The sequence below is a fragment of the Capra hircus genome, chromosome 25 (assembly GCF_001704415.2).
Source record: "Capra hircus breed San Clemente chromosome 25, ASM170441v1, whole genome shotgun sequence".
Classification (NCBI taxonomy): Eukaryota; Metazoa; Chordata; class Mammalia; order Artiodactyla; family Bovidae; genus Capra; species Capra hircus.
The window spans coordinates 38,041,953-38,068,609 of NC_030832.1; the positions used below are offsets into that span (position 1 = coordinate 38,041,953).

Consider the following 26,657-nt stretch of genomic DNA (forward strand, 5'->3'; position numbering starts at 1 on the left):
TGGACTTATTTAGATCCAGGGACTCGGTGACAATCGTCTCAAAGAGGAACAGAGCTGTATATTGGATCCACTGCTCTGTTGCTTCAACATAGCTTGTATTCTTGGATATTTCACTAGACTCATTCAAAGTCTGAGCTGCAAGGGGCCACAGAAATGATCTAGGTCTGTCCTTTTAAGTCACCGATGGAGGCTGGGAGAGGCAGCCTTGAATCCAACTCGCGAGTCTTGAGCTCAGCAAGGGCAGGTGGGCATGTCAAGGGGCTCTAGGAAGAGGGCTCTATTCTGAAGACTGACCACAAGGAAGGTCCCCGGCTGCAGGGGATGGCTGCAAGGGATCAGAGCCTGGTTTCCTTAAGACACAAACCAAAGAAGGCATCTAGAGAATCAGGTAGTTGGTCAAAGGCAAGTCTGATAAACAAACCCAGCTTTCCCTATCAACGTTTTTCCTCTTTATAACAAGTTAACGAGGGGTTTGTTTGCTGAAGAAAGCATAATGAGCTTTAGTTCCACCCTGAAACTCTGGCAGAAGTGTTAGCAGAAGGCAGGGAAACGCAGGCCTTAAAGCTACCTTTTTGTTTGGCTCAAGTGTCTGCTGACTGGATGGTGAAAACATCTACCTCTTTATCCGCCTCTCGCATCTTATTTACCTTGCCCATATATGGCACTTCCTGCGATTCCGGCAACTTTGTTACGGGTCAAGAGACAGCACTAGTTGCCCAGAACACACCTAGGGGACTTTGTCTCTTTGAGAAGTCCCTCCCTTGAACTGCATTTTTTAAGACACTCTTTACTCAAAGTAAATAAACAAACTGGAATTGCACACCTATTCGTGCAAAGTCGTTGGTGTAATCACAGACCTCGGTTTGCTGTAAGCCCGCTTTCAACAGCTCTCACGAGCTCAGAGCCTTAAGTGAGAGGCCTGGAAAATCGATGCCGTTCTCTGAACCTCAACGTCCGCATCTGCAAACCGGCTCCGTGGGAGAATGTGGCGGAGAACGAGAAAGCCCGCACGCGGGCCTCGCCGTCCCGCCCGCCCTGGGGCGTGCCCGGCGCTCGCTCCCGGCCGCCGAGGCTCTGCACGTCGCGCCGGGTCCCCAGGGCCTCCGATCCCCCTCCTCCGCCCCGGTGCGGGACGCCCCAACCACCGGCTTTGGGACCCTGTGCGCCCGGGGGCAGGGCCGGCGACGCGGGCGTGCTCCGAGCCCCGCCCCGCCGTCCCCGCGGGCGCGCGCGCGCACGCACGCAGGCGCGGGGCCGCACGGCGCGGGCGCGCGCAGGGCCGGGCCGGCACGGCGGCGGGCGCGCGCGCGGCTCCGGGAGGCGGCGGCGGCGGAAGCGGCGAGCGTCCGGCTCTGAGGTGGTGGCGGCGGCGGTAGCGGCGGCGGCTCCGGACTGGGCTCGGCTGGGAGCGAGCGAGGGTCGGGGGCGCCGGGTCGAGCGCCGATCCCCCGGCTCGACCATCTGCCGGCCGTCCGGACGCCTGGGCCGCGGAGTTTGTGTCCCGGCTCGGACCCCGGCGCCCAGCCCGGAGCCGTAACCTTGAGGCGGCGGCGGCGGGGCCGGGCCGGGCCGGGCCGGGGGGCGGCGGCGGCGCTGGATCCGCGGCTGCCCGATCGTTGGCGGGAGATGTCGAACCCCGGGACGCGGAGGAACGGCTCCAGCATCAAGATCCGTCTGACAGGTACGGCCGGCAGGAGGCCCCCGCCGGCGCCCGCTCGCAGCCCGCACGGCCCCTCCAGCAGCCCCGGAATTTCCCGCAGGGCGCCCCGGGGAGGCGGCCCTCCCCCTTGCCGGCCGCCGTCCCGGGACCAGCTCGCCCCCCTCGGCGGGCGCCCCTCGCGACTCCCTCCCGGCCCCGCCCCCGCCTCCGGCCCCGCCCCCTCGCTTCTCGCCCCCACCCGCCCCCCGGCTTCCCTGCTTCCCCCCGCGACCTGTCCCCTCGCGTTTCCCCTCCTGGCCTCCCTCGGTCTCACTCCCTCCATCCTTCTCCCCTCCTCGTCCCCCTACTTGGGCCTCTCGCTCTCCCCTCCCGGCCCCGCCCCCTCGCGTCTCCCCTCCTGGACCCCCTCCGTCCCCCCCATTTCATCCTCCACGCTCCCCTCTCCTCCTTGCCCCTCCATTTCTCTCCTCCCTCCATGCTCCTCCCCCCTTGCCCCTCACTTTACCCTCCTGGACCCCTTCCGATCTCCCCTCATCCTCCCCACTCCCCCTCACTTCTCCCCTCCTGGACCTCTTCCGTTCCCCCCCAGCCTCCTCGCTCCTGTCGCCCCCTTGCCCCTCGCTTCTCCCCTCCTGCCCCGCCCCTCACCCCCTTCGTCCCCTTCGATTTCTTCCCTCCCCCTTCACCTGCCCCCTCTCTTTTTCCTTCTCGGTCCCGCCCCTCTCTTCTCGCCAGCTTTTCCCATCCTCTGGCGTTTCCCTGTCTTCCCCCGCCCCCACCTGCCCCCGGCTTCTCCCTCCTGGTACCCCCCCCACCACCTATGTCTCCCCCTTCCCCCATCCGTGCTCTTCCTCTCCCCCCCCGCCCCTCACTTGCCCCCTTGCTTCTCCCCTCCGCGCCCCGCCCCTTTCTCTTGAGCCCCGCCCCCTCACTGGTTTCCCCCCGCATCCCGCCCCCCGTTTTCTACCTTGTCCCGCCCTCGCTTATCTCCCAGCCCCGCCCCCTTGCCTCTGTCTGGCGGCCTCCACCCTTTCCTTCAGCCTCTAATTCCTCAATCCAGTCTCGTAGCTTGTGCCGGTCCCGGTCCCCTCACTTCCCCTCTGGTCCAGACCTCTTCAGTCTGGGCCACTTCCTCTCTCAGGCCAGGCCACTATCTTCTCTTGACTCTGCTGCTTCAGTTCTTTGCGTTACCGTCACCCCTGTCCCACCCACCTCACCCCCCTCCCCGCCCCCGCAACACTCGCACGCACGCGCGCACACACGCACACTCTGGAGGCTTTGGCAGCTGCATTAGCGCAGGCTTTCTTGATTCACTCTCATTGAGTCTTCAATGAAATGCCCGTGTCTCCTAGGTGGCTCTGTAGTGCCACCTTCAAGGGTGAGCGCGAAGCTCTGTTCTCGGCCTGCGACGTGGTGGTTCTGGTGTGTGCCAGACGTGTCTGCCGGCCGTGCCCCTGGCTGGCGGGCTCCAGAGATCCTGGACCAGTGTGCACCCGCTTCTGTCTTTTCGTCGCTCTCCCCACTACTACTGCCCTGTCTCCCGGTTTAAATTCACACCTGAGGCTGGATTGTAGTGTTGCAAATACGGTTCTGCTGGGGGACTTTCCAAACGCAAATATTTCCAGCTCTGGAAAGGAAATATAAAGTTCAGGCTAATCCCTGTTAGGGGTTTTCCCCTGGATTTTTCTGTTCAGTGACTGATCTGATGATGACTTCAGAGTCGGTCTGGTCAGATTCTTTAAAAAAGAGAATGAGCATTTGGGATGGCCCTCAATTATTGGTGAAATCCCTGAAAACAACAGAGTGATTTTTTTTCAAACTAAAATTTCCTCTGAGAGTTCTTAGTTGTTGCATGATCCATTTTTTGTTTCAAGGAAAGGGAGATAGTTTTTTTTTTTTGTAGAACGATGTCAGATCAGGTTATGATTAGATAACACAATCGGATCACAATGATTTGGACCCAAACCCAGACCCTGGTTTTGTCAATAGCAAATACGTCCCAGGGATTTTTGTTTCTGGAGAAATACAATTCTTTATTCCAGGGCTAGTATGAAACTCTCACTGTGTAGATGCAGTGTATACATTGTTTTATGGTTACGTAAAAGCCACGTTTTTTACTTTGTAATACTTATAAAACTTTAATGACTGACACCTTTCATTTGGTTCTCATTTGCAGCGTAATCTACAGTTGACGTGAGATTGGTTTCAGGTTTCTTGTTAAGAGCAGAAGTAACTGATTTTGTGAGTTAGATAAAAATGTGATTAATGTTTTAGAAGGACTAGGTTTTAATTACAACGTTTGTGTCAGGTGTATATTATTAATCAAGCCTAGTTAGCAGGTCTGGACCTGAGCCTTTTCCACCTGGAGTGGGGGTTGGTTCTTCCCAAATTATTTTCAGTTCCAGGAATTTATTATCTTTAGTTAGTTTTCGGCTGTGCTGGGTCCCAGTTGCTTTGCAGGCTTTTCTCTAGTTGTGACGGCGTGCTGGCTCCTCATTGCTATGGCTTCTTTTCTAGCCCAGGAGGAAGGGTTCTAGGGCACACGGGCTAGGGCCGCTGAGCCACCAGGGAAGCCAGTTTTCAGGAATTTAGATGCCACTGATGCAGAAATACTGCAAAGAGTTTTTGGACATGTTTGCTATTGAAGGATCAAGTTATGAATGTTCTTTCCAAAACGATTTTTCCCTTTCCCCCTGCTGATGTTATTCCTGAGGGACTGAGGGATGATCTGAGGGACTTTGTGGTCCTTTCTGCAGAGAGGCTGAGAATTTAGTGTTGATTGTAGATGCACATGATGCCAGTAGTCAGAATGTTAATTTACCTGGAAACTACGTAAATTATGTGGAAACTTCCTAACTTACGTAGGAATGAGTGGGGGCAGTGGGGGGATAGGTTTCTGGCCCCATCTTTGAACTTGTCAAGGGGAGGTTAAAATCTCTTCTGGAAACTTGGGAAGCCATCTTTCAAAAGGTGTGTACTTTTGTTACCTGTTTCAGAATTTACTTCCCTGTGTGATATTTGAAAAAAGGGATTTTTTTTTTTAGAATGAGGGTTATTCTAACCAGTCAGGGAATACCACACAGGGCACAGTAAAATGAAAACCGTGAATAAAAGAGCATTTAGAACTTTGGGGCCCACAGTTATATTTGGTGGTTGAGTAGAACATTGGGTTTAGAATTAAAAAACTCAATTCGGGTAAGATCTACCATTGACTATGATATGGAGCAAATCATTTAACCTTTCTGGGTTCTCTGTTTCCTAATACATATAGTAAGGTTTCAATTCCATTATAGCTTTCTTTTCCTTCTTGAGGATATATCAGTTTGACTGCCTACTTGTTCCAAATCACTGTTTGCTTATACTTGCTTTTGTTACATCTCAGTCCTGATATTTAGAATTTACGCTAAAACACAGCGCCTCTGTTCGATTTATGCCAAGCAGTACTTTTGTGTAACGGTTGCATTTATGATTTCTGTCTCCCCTTTCTCTGGAGCCCTTTTTGTTTTTGAAAACTATTGTGTCGCAGGTTGGCCTGCTTTGGAAAGCAGGCCCAAACTAGTAGAAGAACGTATGTTTTTATACTGAAAAGAATATGATTGTAATGAATGTCTTTGTGATATCTGAACAGGAAAATCATTCTTGAATGGTTTCAGTAGGCTTGGAGCATAATATGTACCAGACTGAGTGATCTTGGTTGAAGAGCTTTATTTTGGAGATAGTTTAGAGTCAGTCCTCTGACAAATCAAATACTTTGGAAACACTTTTTATCTTAAATTCAAGCAGAGTTTCAAGAACTTTGTTCTTACATGGTACACAAATGAATCCTCGATACGATATTTAGGCCGCTTTGGTAAAAGAATGGAAATTTTGAGTTCTTAGGGTTCCACAGTACTCTTCAAACAGATCCAGTTTTATTCTGCTGTTATCTTGTGAGTTAAAATGTGGTGTGTATGCGCTCAGTTGTGTCTGACTTTTTGTGAGCCCATGGACTGTAGGCCGCCAAGCTCCTCTGTCCATGAAATTTTCCAGGCACGAATACTGGAGTGGGTTGCCATTTCCTACTCCTGGGGATCTTCCCCACCCAGGGATTGAATTTGAGTCTCCTGTGTCTCCTGCATTGGCAGGCAGAGTCTACCACTGCGCCACCTGGAAAGCCCAGTTAGTTAAAACAACAAATGCCCAAACTTTTTTTTTTTTTGGTGCTTTTATGTCTTGAAACACTCTCAGATCTCCTCGTGTTTTTATATCTTTCGGAGCGTGACTGTGTACTGGAAAGGGAGAAAGATTCTAATTCCAAGTAGAGAAGGGGAAAGAGACCTTCCTTGATAGCCTGTGGATGTAGAAGCTGTTTTTAGAGTGGTAGCATGTGTAATGTAGGGCTGACTTGTTTGGTATCTTGGATGATTCAGCTTGGAGAAAAGCAGTTGTAGTCACTAGCTGTTAATAACCTTAATTGATCAACCACAGGTGACCTGAGTGATTCGAAATAGTTGTTTTTCTTAAAGATGGAGCAATCGGAAGACGTAGTCTGTGTCAGTTTGTACCAGCAAAGAACCTGACTTACGTAAGGCAGGCAGAACTCTTGTTTATCAGCCGAAACTGTGATGGGACACTAAGTCGTCAGTATTTACCCTCCACCTGAGTTTACCTAACCATGTTTCAGGTTCGTGAAGGTACAGTCCAAGCACTTTTTTGAATTGAGTTATCCAAGGATGAGTGGTGGGCTTAGATCAAAATGCTTATTCAAAAGTTAAACTGCAGTTACACTTTAAAAGCAAATACATGTTCTCGTATTGACTTTATTTTTGATTTGGTTATATCCATGCTGTGTTAAGAAAAATCTTTTCCCTCAAATCCATTAAAAAAACAAAACTGTGACCACCTAAGTGACTTGAGAAATGAACCAGTCCATACGCCCTATTTCTTTCTGTATTTTGATTGTAGTTGTGATTTATCGAACTACAATTTTTTACTTCAAGCCTGTTTCTTTGTCAGTTCAGAACTCCTATTTTTGGAACCATGAAAGCCGTGTCTGAACTTCAGTTTTTCTTTCTCTTCTCCAAATTTTCCTTTTCTGTGTTCGGTCACATTGGCTGGTTCTAATGTGGAACATTGGGTGAGGGGGAGGTCCTGGGGACTGAGTCACTTGTGAAGAAGTATTTCCTAATGAATTTAAAAAAGAAACAAAGACTGACCCTTAATATTTCAACATCAGCTCGCTGATCCAGTTCACTAGTCTGGCTATTTTGTAACATGCTTGTGGGCACTGGTTAAAAGTTAAAATAGCTGAATTGTGCATTTTCTTGAGTGCTAAGAGCAAAAAGGAAGTTCAAAAAACCTTCTGAGATGGATGAAATAATTGGGTGTTCATACCATGCTCTGATTTTCTGGGTGAGAAACCCTAACTTTTGGGATTCTCAAATCAATGTTTTGTTACTCAAGAACCATTTCAGAGGTTAAATGTCTTTAAACAAAGAGCATGTAAAAAATATGTGGGTTTGTTGTGGGGTTTTTTTTTGGGGGGGGTCACTGAATGACCTAAATGACTAGATTGCTTGTTTTGTCAATGATTTTTATCAAGAAAATGCCCCTCACTTAAATTGTCTTGTTGTCAGCCACATCTAGCTGCCCGCAGTCCCTAAGGCCATTCTAGTTAAGAGCTGCCGAGCTCTCTCTCGTGGAAAAAAAAAAAAAAAGCTCATAGCCTTGTGGATCAGGCATGTCTTCTTTTTAAAACGTTAGAATTCCTGTTGTGTCTATAGATGAAATTGAATCCATTTAGATACTTAAACTGAGGGAAATGTTGTTTCCATATTTCTAGATTAAAGGGGGAAAAAAAATCCTCTCATTGTTTTAAAACAAGGCTTAAATAATGTACAATCAGTGCGTCTGGTGATGGCCCCACTCTGTAATTCCAGCTGTGTTCACCTCCATTGCAGCTGAAAGGAATTCTAATTGGCTGAGGAATGTTGGCAGCATCGTGTATCACAGAACGCAGACCTGTTATGCTCGCTGCCGGGTGATGCATTTCAGATGTTTTAGGCTCCTGAGTCCAACTTGAAGGTTGCTTGCAGGGAGTCTGGAAGAGCATGTTGTGAAGTGGGGCTTGCAGACAGCAGCCTGGTTTGCTTTCCTCGTGTTGTTGGGCTAAATTCTCTAAAGGCTTTGGTGCTTCCTTGTGGCTTAACTACCCGACTGGCGGTCAGAAGGTCTGACTTTTCTTTCTAACTCACAGAAGTGCCTTGGTGAAGAAAGGGGGTGGTGAAATTATCATCCATTTGTGACTCAGTTTTCCAGTCAGTAATGGAGGCACCTGCCTTTTTCTGTCAGGCGAGGACTTGATGTGGATTCAATATTTGGACGAGTAGTTGTGAATTATTCCTAGATGAGCTCAGTGTAAATACAAAGTCATAGATTCCTGTTATTTCTTTTTTTGTTTGTTTGTTTTTCCTGTTATTTCTTATGCTTAAATAATCATGTAAGTGCTCAAGCTAATAACGTACTGAAGGAAATTATGGAATCTACAGATAAACATGGAGAAATTATGCTCAAGAATGAATTGCTAAATTCTCTATGAATTCAGAAAATTCCTTAGAGAAATAGTATCATAAGCCAAGTGGTATCACAGCATTATTTTAAATTGTGAAACCTTGGAAGCATTCCCATCAAAATCAGGACCAACGCAGGGATGCCCACTGTCACAGTTGTGTCAGCTAGAGAAAGACATCAGAAAGCAAAATCCCTATTTACAGGTGGTTATGATTTTATATCTTTGAAAGTCCAAAAGAATCAGCTGAAAAACAGTTACAAGCAAAACTTTAGTAGTTGGATAGAAATTTTTTCCATGGAAAATAAAATGGATAAAAATTGACAGGCTAGGAAAAACACTTGGTAATCTGTATGTTATGAAATTCTAGCTTGCTTAATATATAAAGAGCTTTCAAAATCAGTTAGAAAAAGGCCAATAACCTATTTGGCAAAGGATATGGACAATTTTCACAGAAAAGGATGAAAATGGATTTCAAACATGTGAAAAAACATGCAGTCCTGTTCATGCCAAACAAAATTTACCGATTAAAACTAAGGGGGAAATGGTTTTTCGTCTAGCAGATTGGCAGTGACCAGAGTTTAACAGTATGTCATGATGACAAAGGTGTGGACAAGCAGAAACTGTTTTACACTGTGTGTGGTTGAGAATATAAATTGGTACAATCGAGTAGGAAGGGCAGTTTGATATCGGATAAGAAAAGTATATGGGGCGTCTCTGATGGTTCAGAGGTAAAGAATCCACTTGCGATGGAGACTCAGGAGACGTGGGCTCGATCCCTCCTCCAGGGGGAGGGGGGCTTGGCAACCCATCCAGTATTCTTGCCTGGAAAATCCCATGGACAGAGGAGTCTGGTGGGCTACAGTCCATGGGGTCCCAAAGAGTCGGATTCGACTGAAGTGACCGAGCACATGCAAGGATGTAGATACCCTTGTACCTGACAATTTTGCCCTTAGGAATTTTTCTTACAGATATTACATTCACACATTTATGTAAAGCCTATGTGCAGAATTGTTGCAGCATTGCTTAAAATTATAAAAGACTAGAAACAAATCTGCATTAATAGAGAACTAAATAAATTATGACATATCCCCAGGGATACATAGCTGTTTAAAAGAATAAGCTAGTGCTTTATATTCTGAGATGGAATATTTTCCAAGGTCTGTTATGGGGGGGGGGGCGGAAGCATGATTCAGAAGAGTGGAAATTGTATATACTGTTTGAGTAATAAATAAAACAAAATGGAAATTTATGGTTTATGTGTATAGACATCACTGGAAGAGTTCTGTTGAAATATTGATTGTGATGACCTCTGGGGAGGCAAATTGGGACTTGAGGGTGCAGATCAGAGCAGGAAAGAGAGACTTTGTTTCACTGTATTTGACTATTTCATCTCCTCCCCACCCAGTTCTTGTCCCTGCTTTGAGCATATATTGCTTTTCAACAATTAAAAATGGTAAAAACAAACAACAAAAGAATCTACAACTCTTTAGCAAATATTTCTTAGAGCAACTAGTACATTAATTGCTAATAGTAATTATTTCAAACATAGGTGTTCTGGACATTCAAAGTAATTGTGCCAAATGCATTTTAAAGGGCTGAAGTAGCATCTAAGTGTATATATCCATGTCATGTGTATTTCACTACTAGGAAGATTCCTGGGTCCTAGAGAGTAAAATGTATTGCATACTTTGTAAGTCTGAGTAGATTATTTTCCCCCCAGAGAATATGTTCATTCTGATACTGAGAATCCGTCCACCAGTCCCCCAAAAAACCCAAAAGCAAAAAAAAAAAAACCCCACAAACCAAGCAGAAGCTCAAAAGCCCTTGTTCTAGCATAATATTAAAAGCTATTCCAACCCAGATGATTCTTTGCAGATTCAGGAATCTAATCCTCCTTAGACCTACTTTTTTATGGATAGTCCTTTGAAAGACTGGAGTCTCGATTCTGAATAACAGTGCTGGTTCATATCTTTTATTTGGAATGTCATTTGGGGTTATCACTGACTGACCTATTTTTATAAAATAACCTCCTCCCTGAAGTGGGGTAAAAATGCTAACTTGCATAAACCAGCTGTAATAATTGGGTAAATTTGATATTTTTCCCACATATTTCTAATCAATAAATTTATTTTGAACCTCTAAAAAGGCCTGCTTGTTAATGTTGTCACTGCTGCTGCTAAGTCGCTTCAGTCGTGTCCAGCTCTGTGTGATCCCATAGACGGCAGCCCATGAGGCTCCCCCGTCCCTGGGATTCTCCAGGCAAGAACACTGGAGTGGGTTGCCGTTTCCTTCTCCAATGCATGAAACTGAAAAGTGAAAGTGAAGTCGCTCAGTCGTGTCCGACTCTTAGTGACCCCATGGACTGCGGCCCACCAGGCACCTCCGTCCATCGGGTTTTCCAGGCAAGAGTTCTGGACTGGGGTGCCATTGCCTTCTGGTACCCAAAAAAGAAATATTGATAGCTGACTCTGTAAATGTAGAAAAAGTCATCACCACATGTAATGTGTTGCTTTTTTGTTCTCTTAGAGCTTTAGGATAAAAATCTTAAGTTTTACCATATTGTATTTCTACATATATTACCTACAGATCATAGATTTGAGAATTGCTTGATGAGAGTTTGTCCATATCAATAATACTAATAGTGATGCCTTTATATCTGTACAGCGTCTCATAGTTTCCAGAGTTCTCATAAGCATTTCCTCACTGGAGGCAAGATGCAAGCCAGCCCCAAGAAGCTTTTTTTGATTTTTGTTTTTAATTGTGTTTTTGTTTCTAGGTTAAAAAAAAAAAAGCATGAAATTTGTTTTATTCTATAAAAACACATTTAATGGGAGAGAAAAGATAGTTTCTTTTCTCCTAAATGGATAATCATTTCATGGGCTGATAGAAAAATTCTCAGAAGCAGCTGTGATAGATGCGTTCCCTGGTGGCTTAGATGGTAAAGAATCTGCCTGCAATGCAGGAGACCAAGGTTTGATCCCTGGGTCAGAAAGAGATCCCTTGAAGAAAGGAATGGCAGCCCCCTCCAGTATTCTTGCCTGGAGAATTCCATGGACATGAGTTGGCAGGAATGAGCAACTAACACACACGCATGCTTTGCAATAATCAATAGTCACGTGCAGGAGAAGGCCTGCATGTCTTCATGGGACGTTAACTTAGGCTACACTGAGGATAATCTACACTCACAAAATTAGACAAGTTTTTTGGGGTGGAGATAAGGTAGCAGTTTTTTTCGAGGTTGGAAACATGACGTTCTTCTCCTCTACAACATGCCCCGGAGACTAAGCTTTTCTGATCCCCTTCCCAGGAAACCTTGCTCTCTACAGTCATTCCCACTTCACTGAATCTACCCAGTTGCCCAAACCAAAAAAAAAAAGAAAAAATCAAAACGAAAAACAAGCCTCGTTGTCGTTCTTCGTATGTAATTCAGCCTTAAGTCCTCATTTCTGTCAGCACATTTTGTCGGGAATGTGTCTTCTCTTCGTGTCCGCTGACCCCATCCTGGTTCCAGCTGCCATCATCAGCTCTTGCTTGGACAGCTGCCGCTTGCCCTTTTGTATTTCAGTGTTACTTACAACCAGAACCATCCGGCTGCAGTGTTAGTTATTTCTCTCTTTCAGTGATGTTAAAGGATTCATGAAAAAAGTCCTCACGTGGGCATATCCTCAAGTAGGGTGGAAAGAAACTGGCTCCATCCGTTCCTCCATCCAGCCACTCATTTCCCACTGCCCTGAGGGGGAGGCTAAGTGGAAACCGGGAAAGCTGCTTTCACTCCTGCAGCGCGTTCCCTCCTGCCTCTGTGCCCACTGCCTGCAGCTCCCGTTCCAGGGGCCTTGCTGAGGTGGCCAGCTGCCCTTGTCAGGGTGACATGGGGCTCCCCTCTGTCTGATGAGTTAGGGGTGGCCAGTGACAAGCTGAGTGGTGTCCAGTGGCGGAGCTGGAGAGCCTGTTGCCAACAGGAAGCCTTTGGCCTTGCTGTCCTGTTTACATCGGTTGTCCCACTGAAGGTGGCTTGGCTCACAGTGGTGCTCACACATACCCATTGGTTGAAGGAGCTAATGACCTTCTCATTGATCGTGTTCTATGGCTGCATGTGAGTAGGGCACTGGAGGACACCCCTCTTGGAGGTGGTGTTTGCCACTTCTTGTGGGCCACGGGGTGAGAGACTGGGGCTGGGAACTGGGCAGTCACAGCCTGTGGTTGGCTAGGCTTAGGATGTCTGTGGCCATATGACACCCCAGAGCTAGTCTGCTCCTGGACTTTGGGCAGTTCCACAGGTTTGAACCAAAGCCTCAAATACTCTCAAGTCTAGAATTTGGCCTATCTTTGTAACCTTTGGTTTCCCGGTTATCTCCTCAGCTTCTCCCTCAGGGCTGTTGGAAAAAAAAGTAGTTGGATGAAAGTAGTCATTAATTTGTCCCTTGCCTAAGGGGTGCTTTGCAGTTACATCTTGAACAATGTTTCCTGTTTGCAGGCTGAGAATACCTAACAAGCATGTTTGAGGGTGTCCTGGGGGTCAGGATTCTTTTGCCCACCCCTACCCTGAAGTCTTATTTCCTGCCCAGGGTACCATTCCCCTCTCTTTCTTTATCCTGTTTCCTCTCTTCACACCTACTGGTCCCCTTGGATTGCAGTTTGAAGCAGAAAGGCCTTCTTTTAGCAAAGGCATATTTTTCTCCCTTTTCATTTTATCTCCTCGTGGAGCCTTAAAAAATCCTGTGAGCAGGAGTCAGAACCTTTCCTTGTCTTGAATCTTCCTGTTAAGTGCCTTCATGCTCCTTGTATTGTCATCTTGGCGGGCACATGAGGCCACAATCTGTTTTTTCTTAGAGAGTAAAGACAGTTAAAGGCTCAGGCTGAGATCCTAAGGTGTTCATTGAATTTTATCCTGTTTCCTTTCTTCAACCAATTTCACATTTTAACTTCTGTCTTGTATTTACAATACCACACTTCCTGATTCCGATTTTTTTATTAGCTTAAAAAAACAGAATGCTTTCAGATGGAAGTAGCAGAAAACCTAGCTTAAATTGGCTCAATAGAAAGAATTTTGTTCCGTAAATTTACTGAAAAGTCCAAAAGTCATTCCAGCAGCATGGCAAGGACCTGGTTTTCCCATTTCTCAGTGTTGTGACCTCAGACCATTCTTGGCTGCCTCCACTTGTGTTCGAAAGGCAGGAGGTGGCCACCAGCAGCTCCCATGGCTGGCTGCGTCTAGCTTTAATCACCAGAGATGTTAAGAGAGCAGTTCCCCAATGGCTTCTTCCTGGAGTAGAAGTCCTAGAGCTGAATCTTCTTGTCTGATTGGCCTTTTTGGGTCCGCGTGTCCATCTCTGAACTAGCCACTGGCTAGGATGATGGGGATTAGGGTCCATCTTGGAATCTAGTACTGGTACTAGTCTCCCAACATATACAACAGGGGCATTTGAGGGAACTGGAAGCTAAATACAAGGAAGGCAGCCAACAAATAAGTAGATGATACTATTTAAAGAACTTTTGAAGAAAAAAAAATAGCCTCTGTACTAGTGTGAATTAAAAGATGTGTTTTTGTAAAAGTCCCAAACATTTTTGCCAAGTGTTAGGAATGGTAGTTTTTTATGTGAACTTACCCCAACAACCAACTCAGTGGGCATGAATTTGAGCAAACTCCGAGAGATAGTAGAGGACAGGGGTCTAGTGTGCTGCAGTCCATGGGGTCCAAAGAGCTGGACATGACTTAGCAACTGAGCAGCAAGCACGCTAATAAATTTCATTGTTGATGTATAAGTTGTTTTATTTGGGGCTGTTTCAACACTGATTTAAACAAAATTTAGCTACAGAGTAAAGGAATACATTCTTACATCATTCCTCTAGCAATAATAGAATTAAAAAAACTTTTTAAAATATTTATTTGGCTGTAGTAGGTCTTGGTTGTAGCATGCAGGATTTTGGTTTCGGTATGCAAACTCTTAGCAAACTCTTACCAACCCTTCCTTTAAGTAAAGGCTATGAATTAATATCTGTTCTTGATATTTGGAACTCTATATTTTTACTTCTATATTCCTTAAAAAAAGAAAAAAGTGCTTAGAAGATGCTTGGCTGAGCCCTGAACTCATGCCCCAAGGAACAGTTGGTTCTCTCAGACCCCCAGCAGGCTCTTCCTCCGTGGAGTCAGTGGCGGGGGGTGAAGGGTAGGATGAAGGGCTGAGCTGGAGCCAGCCTGTGCCTTTAGACAAGTGACCTCATCTCTTAATTTTCCCAGCTATAAAAATGGGGTAAATAATTGGAGCCACTTCAGAGTATCATGGGTATTAGATAAAATAGCCCACATGCAATGTCTGGTATACAGTAAATGTTCAATACTTGTCAGCTGATATTAACATTGTCATATTTCGGTGACTGAGTTGAAAGTCACACCATTGTTTTATGGACCAATAAAAAAGAAACATCAGTAATTACGCTACAGTGTGATTCACTTGACAATTTCAGAGATGTTGAAATATGAAGAACTGTGTCTTAGCATCAATGATACGTGGTATTATGGCTGTCTCTGACTCTAAAGTCCCAGAAATTGTTTGCATACCCACAAATTAATGCCACCTGTCTTCAGTTTAAACATAACACGGTGGGATCTGCAGTTTCCTTTCCTTTGTGTTTTTGTCCTGAACTTATATTGGATTTGGCCTCATGTGTCGCAGTATTGGCAATTTCATAATTACTAATTCATTGTGTACGTTGAGTAGTGGATCCTGTAAGACCCATGAAAGGCTTGGCACACTTGGGTTCTTTGCGTTTCTTCACCGATCTAGAAAGAAACTTGAGACACATTTAAGGAATTCATCAATATCAGTTGACTAACCCTATCTGGAGGCTCCCAGCAGGTTGAATGATAGTGCACATAACCTTTAAGAGAAGCACAAGTTGTTGGCAGAGAGCCCACTTAGGAAAGTGCCTTCGATACACCCGAGCGCGTTCTGTTTGGGAAGCGTAGTATTGCCATTTGAATGGGATGCATGGCAGTTGATTTTCCCCTAAAATATAGATGCGGACAGTATATTGTAGAACTTGAGAGATAGTCACAGGCTATTTAAGTACTAACTTGGTATAGTAAAAAGTGGCTATGTAATGTGCTTAGCATAAATTTAGAAGGAAAACCCATAAGGATATCACATAACTCGATAGAGTGCTATTTCTCTTGGAAATTTTCTGGTATTTTGAGTGCTGAGAATGGGATAGTATAAGCCTGTTTTATTTTTTTTTAGGCCTGTTTTTGATATTAAAATTGAAATGATGATGGAAGCGTTTTGGGGACTTGACCTAACTATTCGCTTACTGCGTTATTCATGGCTCCCTTCATCAGCTGAGTGTCAGCAGGATCCTGCTTCTGTTGGCAGCTGCGTGAGTGGAGCAGACGCGTTGTTGGGTTACCTTGTCACAAGCCTGGAGGCAGGCCCCTGGCACATCTGGCCCTGAAGTATTTAAGCGTTGTTTAGGGATGTTGATCATGATTTCGGCAAAGGCTATATCTCAGTGCAGGCCATATTTTAATGCATTCTGAAACACTTTTGGGGAGAACCCAGGAGACTTTGCTGGGTTTTTGTTTTTTTTTTTTTTTTGAGATTTTGCATAAGATTAAGCTTAACAGTGCCAGAAGTACACTTTTATTTTAGAAAAGGACATTTTCTTTAGAGAATAAATGATGCTGAAGTTGAAATAACAGGAAAAATTTTTTCAAAGCGCAGACATTTGATCGGCTTCAGTACTTTTCTCATCACCTACAATCGTAGTGATGTTTATATTTGGAACAGAGAGAAGTCAGTCCAAAATCTGTCAGCGAGGCTTTACAAAGGGATGTGATTATGTCAGTGTTACTCCAGGTGTTTGATTTCAGGCTGTATGCGTCAAGAACTTGGTGTTTCTTATATTAGAATAGATTGGACTCGATTCAGAGAAAAACCCTCCAAACAACCTATTAATTTGAAGTGTATAAGTCACAGCCTAAAATTTATTTTAGTTTTAAAATAGATTACACGTGTGTGTGATATAAAAGGGTACCCATTAAAAATGCGTTGTCCTCCTCCCTGTCCTTTGCCAACCAGCTTGCCTCCAGAGATGTTAGCTATTTTTCAAAATGTTTTACATATTTTAGAATTTTTTATTGGTTTTTAACGCTGTTTGTTTTAATGTGACATTAAAAATTCTGCTTATTTATTTGTACCTTTTTAATATTCTTTTCCATTATAGTTTATCACAGGACATTGGACATGTTTTCCTGTGCTATATGTAATAGTTTGCAGCTGATAACCCCCTCCCCCTCCATCCCTTCCCTCGCCCCCTCCCTCTTGGCACTCCCCAGTCTGTTCTCTGTTGGTGATTCTGTTTAAGCTGTAGGTTCATGGTGTCATGTTTTATATTCCACATATAAGGATATCATATAGTACTTTGACGTCCTTCACGTATATGATAATCTCTAGGTCCATCCCTGTCGCTCTGTCCCTTTTTATGGCTGAGCACTATCGCACTGTATGAATGGATCGTGTCTTCATGCAGTCATCTGTCTATGGACGTCTAGGTTTTTTCCACGCCTTGGCAGTTGTGAACAGCGCTCTTACAGACATCGGGATCCGTGTGTCTTTTTGAAGGATAGTTTTGTCCGACATGCGCCCAGGGGCGGGTGGCCTGGCTGGATCATATGGTAGCTCTCGTTTGAGTTTTCTGAGGACGCGTCATACTGTTTTCCACAGGGGCTATCCCAACCTACATTCCCACCGCCAGTGTAGGAGGCTTCCCTTTTCTCCACCGCCTCTCTCGAGCATTTGGTATTTGTAGACTCTATAAGGACAGCCATTCTGCCTGGTGTGGGGTGGTACCTCATTGTAGTTTTGATTTGCGTTTCCAGAGAGGTAACTGATTTTACCACGGTAATACTAGTTTCTCCCATAGTATTTGCGCAGAGGTTTTCTGTCCCCTTTTCTCCGTTTCTCCCTCCTGTTAACACAGAGGATAGCCTACTCCATGCGCTCTTACTTCTTTCATGCCCCACCCCCTAGCACTCCAGAGCTGCCTCTGCGGTGGCGCAAACAGCTCAGTGACGGTCCTTGTGCCCTTCAGTTGGCTGGGACCGCGTGGTTGGTTCAGGCTGGTCAACCGTGAGGAGCAGTGATCTCGCCTACCCTGAGGCTGCTGCTATAAGCGCCTCCCACTCTGCCGTGGAGCACCCAGAACTGTGTAGCACGTGGGGGAACCTCCATCAGCCTAGGTCCCTGAATGATTATGTGGAGCGGGGGGTCCCCTTCTGCCCCAGCCCAAGCCCCAGACCCAGCCTGTGTTGGATAAACCAGCCACATGCTTATTTCAAATTGTCTTACAAGTTGTAACTGGAGCCTCAGGGGGCTCCTCCAGTCTTGATGGCAGGCTGGTGTTTGTGTAGTGGGTTTTTTTTTTTTAAGGTGTTTGTTTTTTGGACACCAGGTCTCCTTTCATTTATGTCAGGTGCTGTTTAAAACCCTTTTTCGTGCAAAAGAGGTCACCCCTAAGTGCATGGAAGGGCATTGCATGGTGTGGTGGCGGAGGCAGACTCGGTGGTAGAAGGCCCTGCCCTGTTCCCCTTCCCTTCACCCTGCCCCACATCACACAGGCTGGGGCTGGCAGCCTTCATTCCCAAAGTTTGGGATCTCTCCTCAGATACTCTAGAACGGGAGTCCGCCAAGTGCTGGCTTCCGAGCTTCCGTGTTGGGAAGTCATTCATCGGTGCGCCCCTTCTGTCCTGTAGCCCTTTATGCGCAACTTTGAGCCGTGGCTCCAGGGCCATCCCTGTGTGCAGAGTGTGGGTTTTGGAGCACGGCTGGCCTGGGCTTCAGTTCCAGCTGTGCAGCTCAGGAGCTGGGTGGCCTAGGTAATCATAACAAGGTATCTGGCAGTTATTGACTTTTTACTACTTGCCAGACAGACGCTGGGCTAAGCAGTTTCCCTGAGGTCTGTTTCCTCCTCTCTCAATAAACTTACCAGGGAAGTTCTAATCTTGTCCCCATCCTGGAGACTGTGGAGCGCAGTGGAGTCGGCAACCCAGTTTGACCACATACCAGTGACCTTGAGCAAATCGGATATTTCATCTTTAAGCAGCAGAAGGTACCCACCTCCTAAGGTTGTTGCCAGAAATAGTACCGTCCTCCTAAGGCTGTTGCCAGGAATAAATGAAGTAACCAGACGCCAAGCAGCATATAGTAGGGGCTACCTTGCCCAAGACTTCACTGAAGATCTTATAAATGGACTAACGTTGAATTCCTTTGTTAACTTTGCATCTTACTTTGTAAGTTGATGTCAGAGTTGTTTCTGAATCTGGTTCTTTTCCTTTTTGTCTCTGAATTAAAGCCTTCATTAAACATCATTCTGTGAGGAACTCCCAGGTTCAACCGACCTTCCCAGAGAGTGAGCATTTTAAGGGTTGTTATATGGAGAGGGAAGTGAGCCTGACACAGAAGGGTAACAATACAAATAGGAAAGAGAATATTTGTTCTCCCCAAATTTCCACCATCTCTTAACCAACCTCAGGTTTTTTTTTCTTTGTATTAGCTATTTCCTACTTGGCCTATACCTCTATTGATTATTTACTAAAAATCAGATTCGACTGTGCCTTATTATCATATATGTATTACTGAAATGTTACTCTGTTGTTACGCTTCCACAGAAAAAATAAAACCTTGGTGACTTTCAGATGCTCTCACATTCTTGGTGTACGTTAGCCCTGTGCTGCTTTTTCATTTGGTTTGGCCCCTGCGTCTCCCCACGGGCTCACCCAGTGACTCGGCGGTAGAGAATCTGCCTGCAATGCAAGAGACGCAGGTTTGATCCCTGGGTTGGGAAGATCCCCTGGGGGAGGACATGTATTCTCTAGCATTCTCCACTCCAGTCTTTTTGCCTGGGCAATCCCATGGACAGCAGAGCCGGCCGGTTACAGTCCACGGGGTTGCAAAGAGTCAGACATGACTGAGCGACAGCCACATAGCCCACCATACCAGGCCTCCCAGCCACCACGCTGGGAAAGAGCTGGACATTCTGTTCAGTGTAATGAAGCCGACTGTTGCTGTGAGCTGGGGTGTTCTATGGCTCTATGTAATCTGTGAACTCAGGAACCAAGTTTAGGAGAGAATTTGCTAGTACAGATAATTGTGTGATTTGGGAGATGGTTTGAACAGCGTGAAACGTGGTCCAAAAGACACAAGAGGAAGGATGTGAAATGGTGATTGTGTAAAAAAGGTGGATGTGGAATGTCAGTGTGACTGTCAGCCTTTTCAGTAGTGCAAGGACCAGGACATTTCAGAAATACTAAAAACAGGTCTTTCTAGTTGTTTTCATTTTGGCCTAACAATATCAAGCAGCTTCTGAGGTTACACGAGAAAAGAAACATGCTCAGTGGCACAGAGTGGAGACTTGGTTCACCTCACCTCCCTCTCCTCTTCCCTCCCCCTTCTGCTCTCCCTTCCCCCAGGGAGTAGGTCTGTTGGGATTGCAATTGATTGACCGATTTCGGCTGGGCCGGCGCGTGTGGGATCATTAGTTGTGGCAGGCAGCTGCTTAATCACTCAGTCATGTCCAACTGTTGGCAACCTTATTGGACTGTAGGGTCCAGGCTCCTCTGTCCATGTAATTTTCCAGGCAAGAATACTGGAGCGGATCGCCATTTCCTACTCCAGGGGATCTTCGCAACCCAGGGGTCAAACCCGCATCTCTCGTGTCTCCTGCTTTGGCAGGTGGATTCTTTACCACTGACTTGCGGCATGCGGCGTCTTGAGCACGGCATTCGGGATCTAGTTCTGTGACCAGGGATCAAACCTGGGCCCCCTGCACTGGGCACTCAGAGTCCTAGTCACTGGGCCACTAGGGAATTCCACCCCCCGCCCCCTTTTTTTTTTCTTGTGGAAGCTCTTTTGAACAATACTTTTCCCTTGATGTGTGAGGAGTTTTCCTTGGGTGTGGTGCTCCCCTCCACCATTTGTATAGTTTCCAGCTTGCTGTGATTTTATCTCTCAGCAATGTTCCAGGAGGTTTTAGTGAAAATACAAAACTGCCAAACCGTCTATCAAACAGAGTTTGCAGAGAGACCTCCTGGGAAAGGACAGACTGAGTATTTTAAGTGGTCTACGATCCAAAGCATTTCCTGGGTTGAGTGTTTATCGAGGCTGAGCTTTACTTCCAAACTAAGCTCGGGAAGAATCTGGGACTGTTTCCCAGCTGCTGGGGGGCAGGGAGAAGAAGAGACAAGTCTTCAGGAATGAGGAAACTCACTATTTGTCTCTTACACAGTCATCTGCTAAAATCTGTCTAGAGAAGGCTTGCAGAATAGAAGCAGTTTTGGAACATGAAGTTGGATGAGGCTGTTAAATGTTAATTTTAAAATTATATATAATATTTTAACTTTATTTTGGGACTGGAACATTGGCAAAGATTAGCTTTTAAATGGCTCACTCTTAAAGGTTAAAAAAATGCACAGAAAAGAGCATTATCTCTCTGTTGTTGTCAGTGTTTAGTTACTAAGTCACGTCCGACTCTTTGAGACCCCGTGGATTGTTGCCTGCCAGGTTCCTCTGTCCATGGGATTTCCCAGGCTAGAATACTGGAGTTGGGTAGCCATTTCCTTCTCCAGGGGATCTGCCCAACCCAGGGATCAAACCTACATCTCCTGCATTGCAGGCAGATTCTTTACTGCTGAGCCACTGAGGAAGCCCCTATCTCCCTGTTAATTGTTGTTGATCTCAAGTCATACCAGGTTTTTGTGTTTGTGTGTGTGTGGATTGTTTTCTTTTTCTGTGTGTCTCATTTTAGAGTTGAAGGTCTAAATCAACACATTTGGGAAGAGTAAGGTGTTGGGGAAATAGTACCCGTAAGAAAGTAGATGGTTTTTCCTTCCTGTCTGACTCAGTGTAGAGAGCTCATTTTCAGACAGTATGCTGATTTCAGTACCTTGATGCCAGATGATGTCATGACAGACACCCTGGTATACAGAGTAGTTCCTTGCTCGAAAACCTGACTCCCTTAGTTCACTGTTTCTTTCCCTGAAAGTTTTTGTAGTCACTCCTCCTTTATCGAGAATTAAGATGTTGGTGGGACCCGAAGAAGATTTCTTTGGGCTGAATCGTGCCAGCTTCACTTCCCTCAATGATGACACATTTATATGTACTTTTTAAAGTTGTTGATTTCGCCCCCACCCCCGCTGTGCTGGTGGGCATGTGGGTTCTCTAGCTGAAGAGGCTGGCATCCATGGTGAAAGACTTCAGTCTAAATTTAGCCGCTTTTCAGAGGTTTCATAGAATACTTCCTTAAATGAAGTCACAGGCTACAAAAGCTCCTGCTGCATGGGGCTTCCAGGTTTGTTGTTTTTTTCTGCTCCAAATGAAACCAGGCAGGAAGGACAGACTCTTATTCCCAGCTGCTCCAGGAGGTTTTCCTGTTTTAGCCAGAACCAACTAGCAGCCTTTGTAATGAACTTGAAGATGAGGAGAGAAGACTTGGTGGTAAATGTGACAGAAATGGGAAACAGTCACGAGCCTGAGAGAGTGTGGGTGAGACAAACACTTTGACTCGGTCATATTGCAGGTTGTAGGTAGCCATGAGTTTAAAAGACGCTTGCTCCTTGGAAGGAAACCTGTGACAAACTGAGGCAGCATATTAAAAAGCAAAGACATCACTATGCTGACAAAGGTCTGTCTAGTCGAATCTATGGGTTTTTCCAGCAGTCATGTACAGATGTAAGAGTTGGATCATAAAGAAGCTGAAGAATTGATGCTTTTGAACTGTGGTGTTGGAGAAGACTCTTGAGAGCCCCTTGGACAGCAAGGAGATCCAACCAGTCAATCCTAAAGGAGATCAGTCCTGATTATTCACTGGAGGACAGATGCTGAAGATTCAATACTTTGGCCACCTGATGCGAAGACCTGACTTATTGGAAAAGACCCTGATGCTGGGAAAGGTTGAAGGCAAAAGAAGGGGGTGGCAGAGGATGAGATGGTTAGATAGCATCACTAACTCAATGGACATGAATTTGAGCAAACTCTGGTGGCTCAGCGGTAAAGAATCTGCCTGCAACACAGGAGACTTGGGTTCGATCCCTGGGTTGGGAAGATCCCCTGGAGGAGGAAATGGCTACCCCACTCCAGTATTCTTGCCTGGAGAATCCCATGGACAGAGAAGCCTGGCGGGCTGTAGTCCATGGGATCACGAAGAGTTGGACATGACTTAGTGATTAAACCACAGCAACCGGGAGATAGTGGAGGACAGGGAAGTCTGGGATGCTGCAGTCCATGGGGTTGCAGAGTCAGAGCTGACTTAGCAACCGAACACCAACGAAAGAGAGCAGCGGACACCGAAAGGACTTCTTTATTTTCCTGACACCTGTCAGTGTGCCCGACTCACTAGCCATGAATTAAAGCAGTATAGTTATTTTGGGCAGTTAGTGATACAGTTGGAAGATCTTCAGAGTCACGTGAAAGTGTTGAAAATAGGCCTTTGGACTATAATGGTGGTCATGGGTGTTCGTACAGTCTCTGTCTTGTAGGATTACAGATGTTTTAAGTCAAGCTCCTTTTCAGTATGGGGAACGCCCTTACCTGTTAGTGCCTGAAGGCCCCAGGCTGAGATCTTAACTGGGAGGAAAAAGGAGCCCAGGTTTCCTGCCCAAGGGGTCAGGGGTCCTAAGGATGGCTTGCTTGTTGTCACTGACTCAAATAGCCTTTCAGTTTCTTACGTAAGCATCCCATTGTTTATACAGTCTTCTAGTTGGGAAATGTGTAATTACACTCTTAAAAAGTATTCCAATATCTGACATTGTTGTAGAATCTCATTCCCAGTGCTTTTCCATACCAAGTATGGATCTGCATACTTAACATACCTTCCTGTAAACATGTTTTCATTATATAAGCATCCTCTTTATTTATTCTCTTGAAAAGGTTATATATATATATATTTTTTTTTTTGACAGGGTCGGGGGAAGTAATATACACATACATTTAGGTTGTTCAAGAGGGCTTATTTTGAAAAGGAAGTCTCTTTATACCTACCTGGCCATCAGATTCTCTTCCCCAGAGACAGTTTACCAGAGATAGTTTCTTACGAGTCTGTTGAAATGTTAGATAAAAATGCTTGTGTGTATAGCCTTCCTTGACCTGTTCCCCCCCTTTAAGGGAGATCATATCATTCACAATCCCATGCGTTGCTCTTTTCACTAAATAATGCATCTTGGAGTGCTTCCAATATTAGTATAGAGAGGGCTGCCTCTTTTTTTTTCTCTTGTAAATTGAAGTAAAATTCACCGTGTGATCCAGTGACTTTCCATGCATTCCTGGTATTGTGCAACCATCACCACTATCAAGCTGTGGAACGTTTTCCTTGCCCCCATAAGAAATTGCTGCTGCTGCTTCTGCTAAGTCGCTTCAGTCGTGTCCGACTCTTCACGATCCCATGGACTGCAGCCTACCGGGCTCCTCCGTCCATGGGATTTTCCAGGCAAGAGTACTGGAGTGGGTGCCAGTGCCTTCTCCGATAAGAAACTGAGCACCTGCTAAAGGGTCCTTCTGCACTGTCCCCACCCTAGCCCCGACATCTGCTTTTGTCTAGAACTTTGCCTGTTCTGGGCATTTCACAGACTCATACGACATGTGGCCTTCTGTGTCTGGCTTCTTTCACTTGGCATAATGTTTTCAGGGTTTATTCTTGTTGCAGTATGTGTCAATACTTATTTTTTATAGCAGAATAATATTTCATTGTATGGATATAGACACTGTGTTGGTCCACTCGTTAGTTGATAAGCATCGGGATGATTTCCATTTTTTGGCTAGTATGACCAACACTGCTGTGAACATGTGTGTCCATGTTTTTGTGGAACCGCATGTTTTGTTCTCTTGGGTTATACCTAAGGGTAGAAATGGTGGCGTCACATGGAATTCTGTTTAAATTATAAGGAACTAGTAAACTGTTTTCCACAGTGATTGCATCATTGATGGACAGGGAGGCCTGGCGTGCTGCGATTCATGGGGTCGCAAAGAGTCGGACGCGACTGAGCGACTGAACTGAACTGAGTAAACTGTTTTCCACAGAGATTGCATCATTTTACCATCCCACCAGCAGTGTCTGAGGGCTCCAATTTCTCCATATCCTAGTGAACATTTGTTACTTTGCATTTTTAAAAAAGTTACTACTACGGCTGTCCTAATGCTGGTGAGGTGATATCTTATTGTGATTCTGATTTGCGTTTCCCTAAGGATGTTGAGGATCTTTTCATGTGCTTATTGGCCATTTGTGCATCTTATTTAGAGAAATACCTATTAATTGGTTTGTCTTTTTGTTGTTGAATTGATAGAGTTCTTTATATATTCTGGGTACCAGATCCTTATCAGGTACGTGATTTCCAAATATTTCCTCTCCATGGTTAGGTTGTTTTTATCACTCTCTTGGTTTTTATCACTTGTTTTTATCACTCTCTTCCTTTGCACAAAAGTTCTTCATTTTGATGAAGTCATTTGTTTATAAATTTTGTTTGTGCTTTTGGTGTCATATGAAGCCATTACCTAATCCAAAAGTAATGATCTACCCCTGTGTTTCCTCCTAAGAGTTTTATAGTTTTAGCTCTTACCTATAGGTCTTTAGTCCATTTTGAATTAATTTTGTATATGCTGCAAAGTAGGGATCCAAACATACCCTTTTTGTGAGTGGCTATCCAGTTGTCCCAGCATCATTTGTTGAGAAGACTGCAGTGGACCCCTGAACAACATGGGTTTGAACTGCACAGGGTCACTTATGCAGAGGTTTTTTCAGTAGTAAATGCTCTAGTGTTACTTGATGCTTTGTTGGTTGACTCCACAGATGCAGAAGCACATTTTCAGCTGCCTGGGTGGTCAGGTCCCTAACCCCCGCGTTATTCAAGGTTTAACTGTATTTATCAAAAAAGACTTTACTCCCCATTGATTGGACTTGGCACCTGTTGAAATCATTTTACCATAAATGTGTTACTTTATTTCTAGACTCAATTGTGTATTGTCTTCGTCTCTCCTTACGTCAGTACCACGCTATTTTGATAATTACCACTTTGTAGTGAGTTGAAATAGAAAGTGTAAATCTTTTGCCTTTGTTCTTTTTCGAAATTGTTTTGACTCTTCAGGGTCCCTTGCAGTTTCATATGAATTTTAGAATGAGCTTGTCCATTTCCATTTAAAAAAAAAAGCATTTGAGGTTTTGATAGGAATGGCTTTAAACCTGTAGATCTATTTGGGGGTTGTTGTCATCTTAACATTATTAAATATTACAATCCATAAACATGGGATTTTATTTTTCTATTTATTTAGGTCTCTTAAAATTTCTTACAACAGTGTATTAGAGTTTTCAGTGTATAAGTCTTGTACTTCTTTGGCTAAATTTATTGCAAACTATTTTATTCTCTCTAATGTTAATGTAAATGCAATTGTCTTCTTAATTTTATTTTTGGATATTCATTGCTAGTGTATAGAAATACAACTGATATTAGACTGCTGACCGTGTATTCTGCAGTTTTGCAGAGCTCATTTATTAGCTCTAATAGTTTTTATGTGGATTCGTTAGAGTTTTCTGTACGTGAGGTTTATGCCATTTGTGAATAGAGAGTTTCACTTCTTCCCTTCTGATCTAGATGCCCTTCATCTGGCAAAAGCAGCTGTTCTAGTCTTATTCCTGCTATTAGGGGAAATCATTCAGTCTTTGGCGTCTTCCCCAGTGGCTCAGTGGTGAAGGATCCATCTACAGTGCAGGAGACCTGAGTTCGATCCGTGGTCTGGGAAGATCCCCTGGAGAAGGAAACGGCAACCCACTCCAGTATTCTTGCCTGGGAAATCCCATGGACAGAGGAGCCTGGTGAGCAACAGGGCATATTCTCTTAAAATCTTATTTCTTAGTGAACCCCAGGTTCACTGCTTGTATTAGCGATTTGAGTCATCTCTCTCTTTCCCATGGCCAGTCTAGATAGAGATTTGTTGGGTTTTGTTGATTTTTTCAAAGAACAAACTTTTGGTTTTGTTGATTCTCTCTACTATTTTACTCTGTATTTTGGTGTCTCTGCTCTGATCTTCTGCCTGCTTTGGGTTTAATTTGTTCTTTTCCTGATTCCTTTAGATGGAAGGTTAGGTTATTTGAGATCCTCCTTTTTCAGTGTAGGCATTCAAAACTGCATTTCCCACTTTGCAGTGCTTTCGCTGCATCTCATGCATTTTAATATGTTGGATTTTCATTTTCATTCATTTCAAAGTGTTTTCTAATTTATCTTGCGATTTTTTTTGGTGTACTGTTTTTTTTTAAATGTGTTGTGTAGTTTCAACATATTTGTGAATTCCAGGTTTCCTTCTGTTACTGACTTCCAATTTCATTCCACTGTGATTGTAGAAGATGCTTTGAATTATTTCAGTCTTTTAAAACTCATTGAGACTTGTTTTTTTGTCCTAATATATGGATTGT

The 26,657-nt window shown here is 44.8% G+C and overlaps 1 protein-coding gene across 5 annotated transcripts in view; it reads left to right on the forward strand.

The window, feature by feature from the left end:
• SMURF1 (SMAD specific E3 ubiquitin protein ligase 1) overlaps positions 1,336-26,657 on the forward strand; it is a 92,150-nt gene continuing 66,828 nt past the window's right edge. For all 5 annotated transcript variants that reach the window (XM_018040222.1, XM_018040224.1, XM_018040226.1 and 2 more), the window contains exon 1: positions 1,336-1,681. In XM_018040222.1, the coding sequence (XP_017895711.1) occupies positions 1,627-1,681 (55 nt within the window). In that variant the 5' untranslated portion in view covers positions 1,336-1,626. The remainder of the gene's footprint in view (positions 1,682-26,657) is intronic.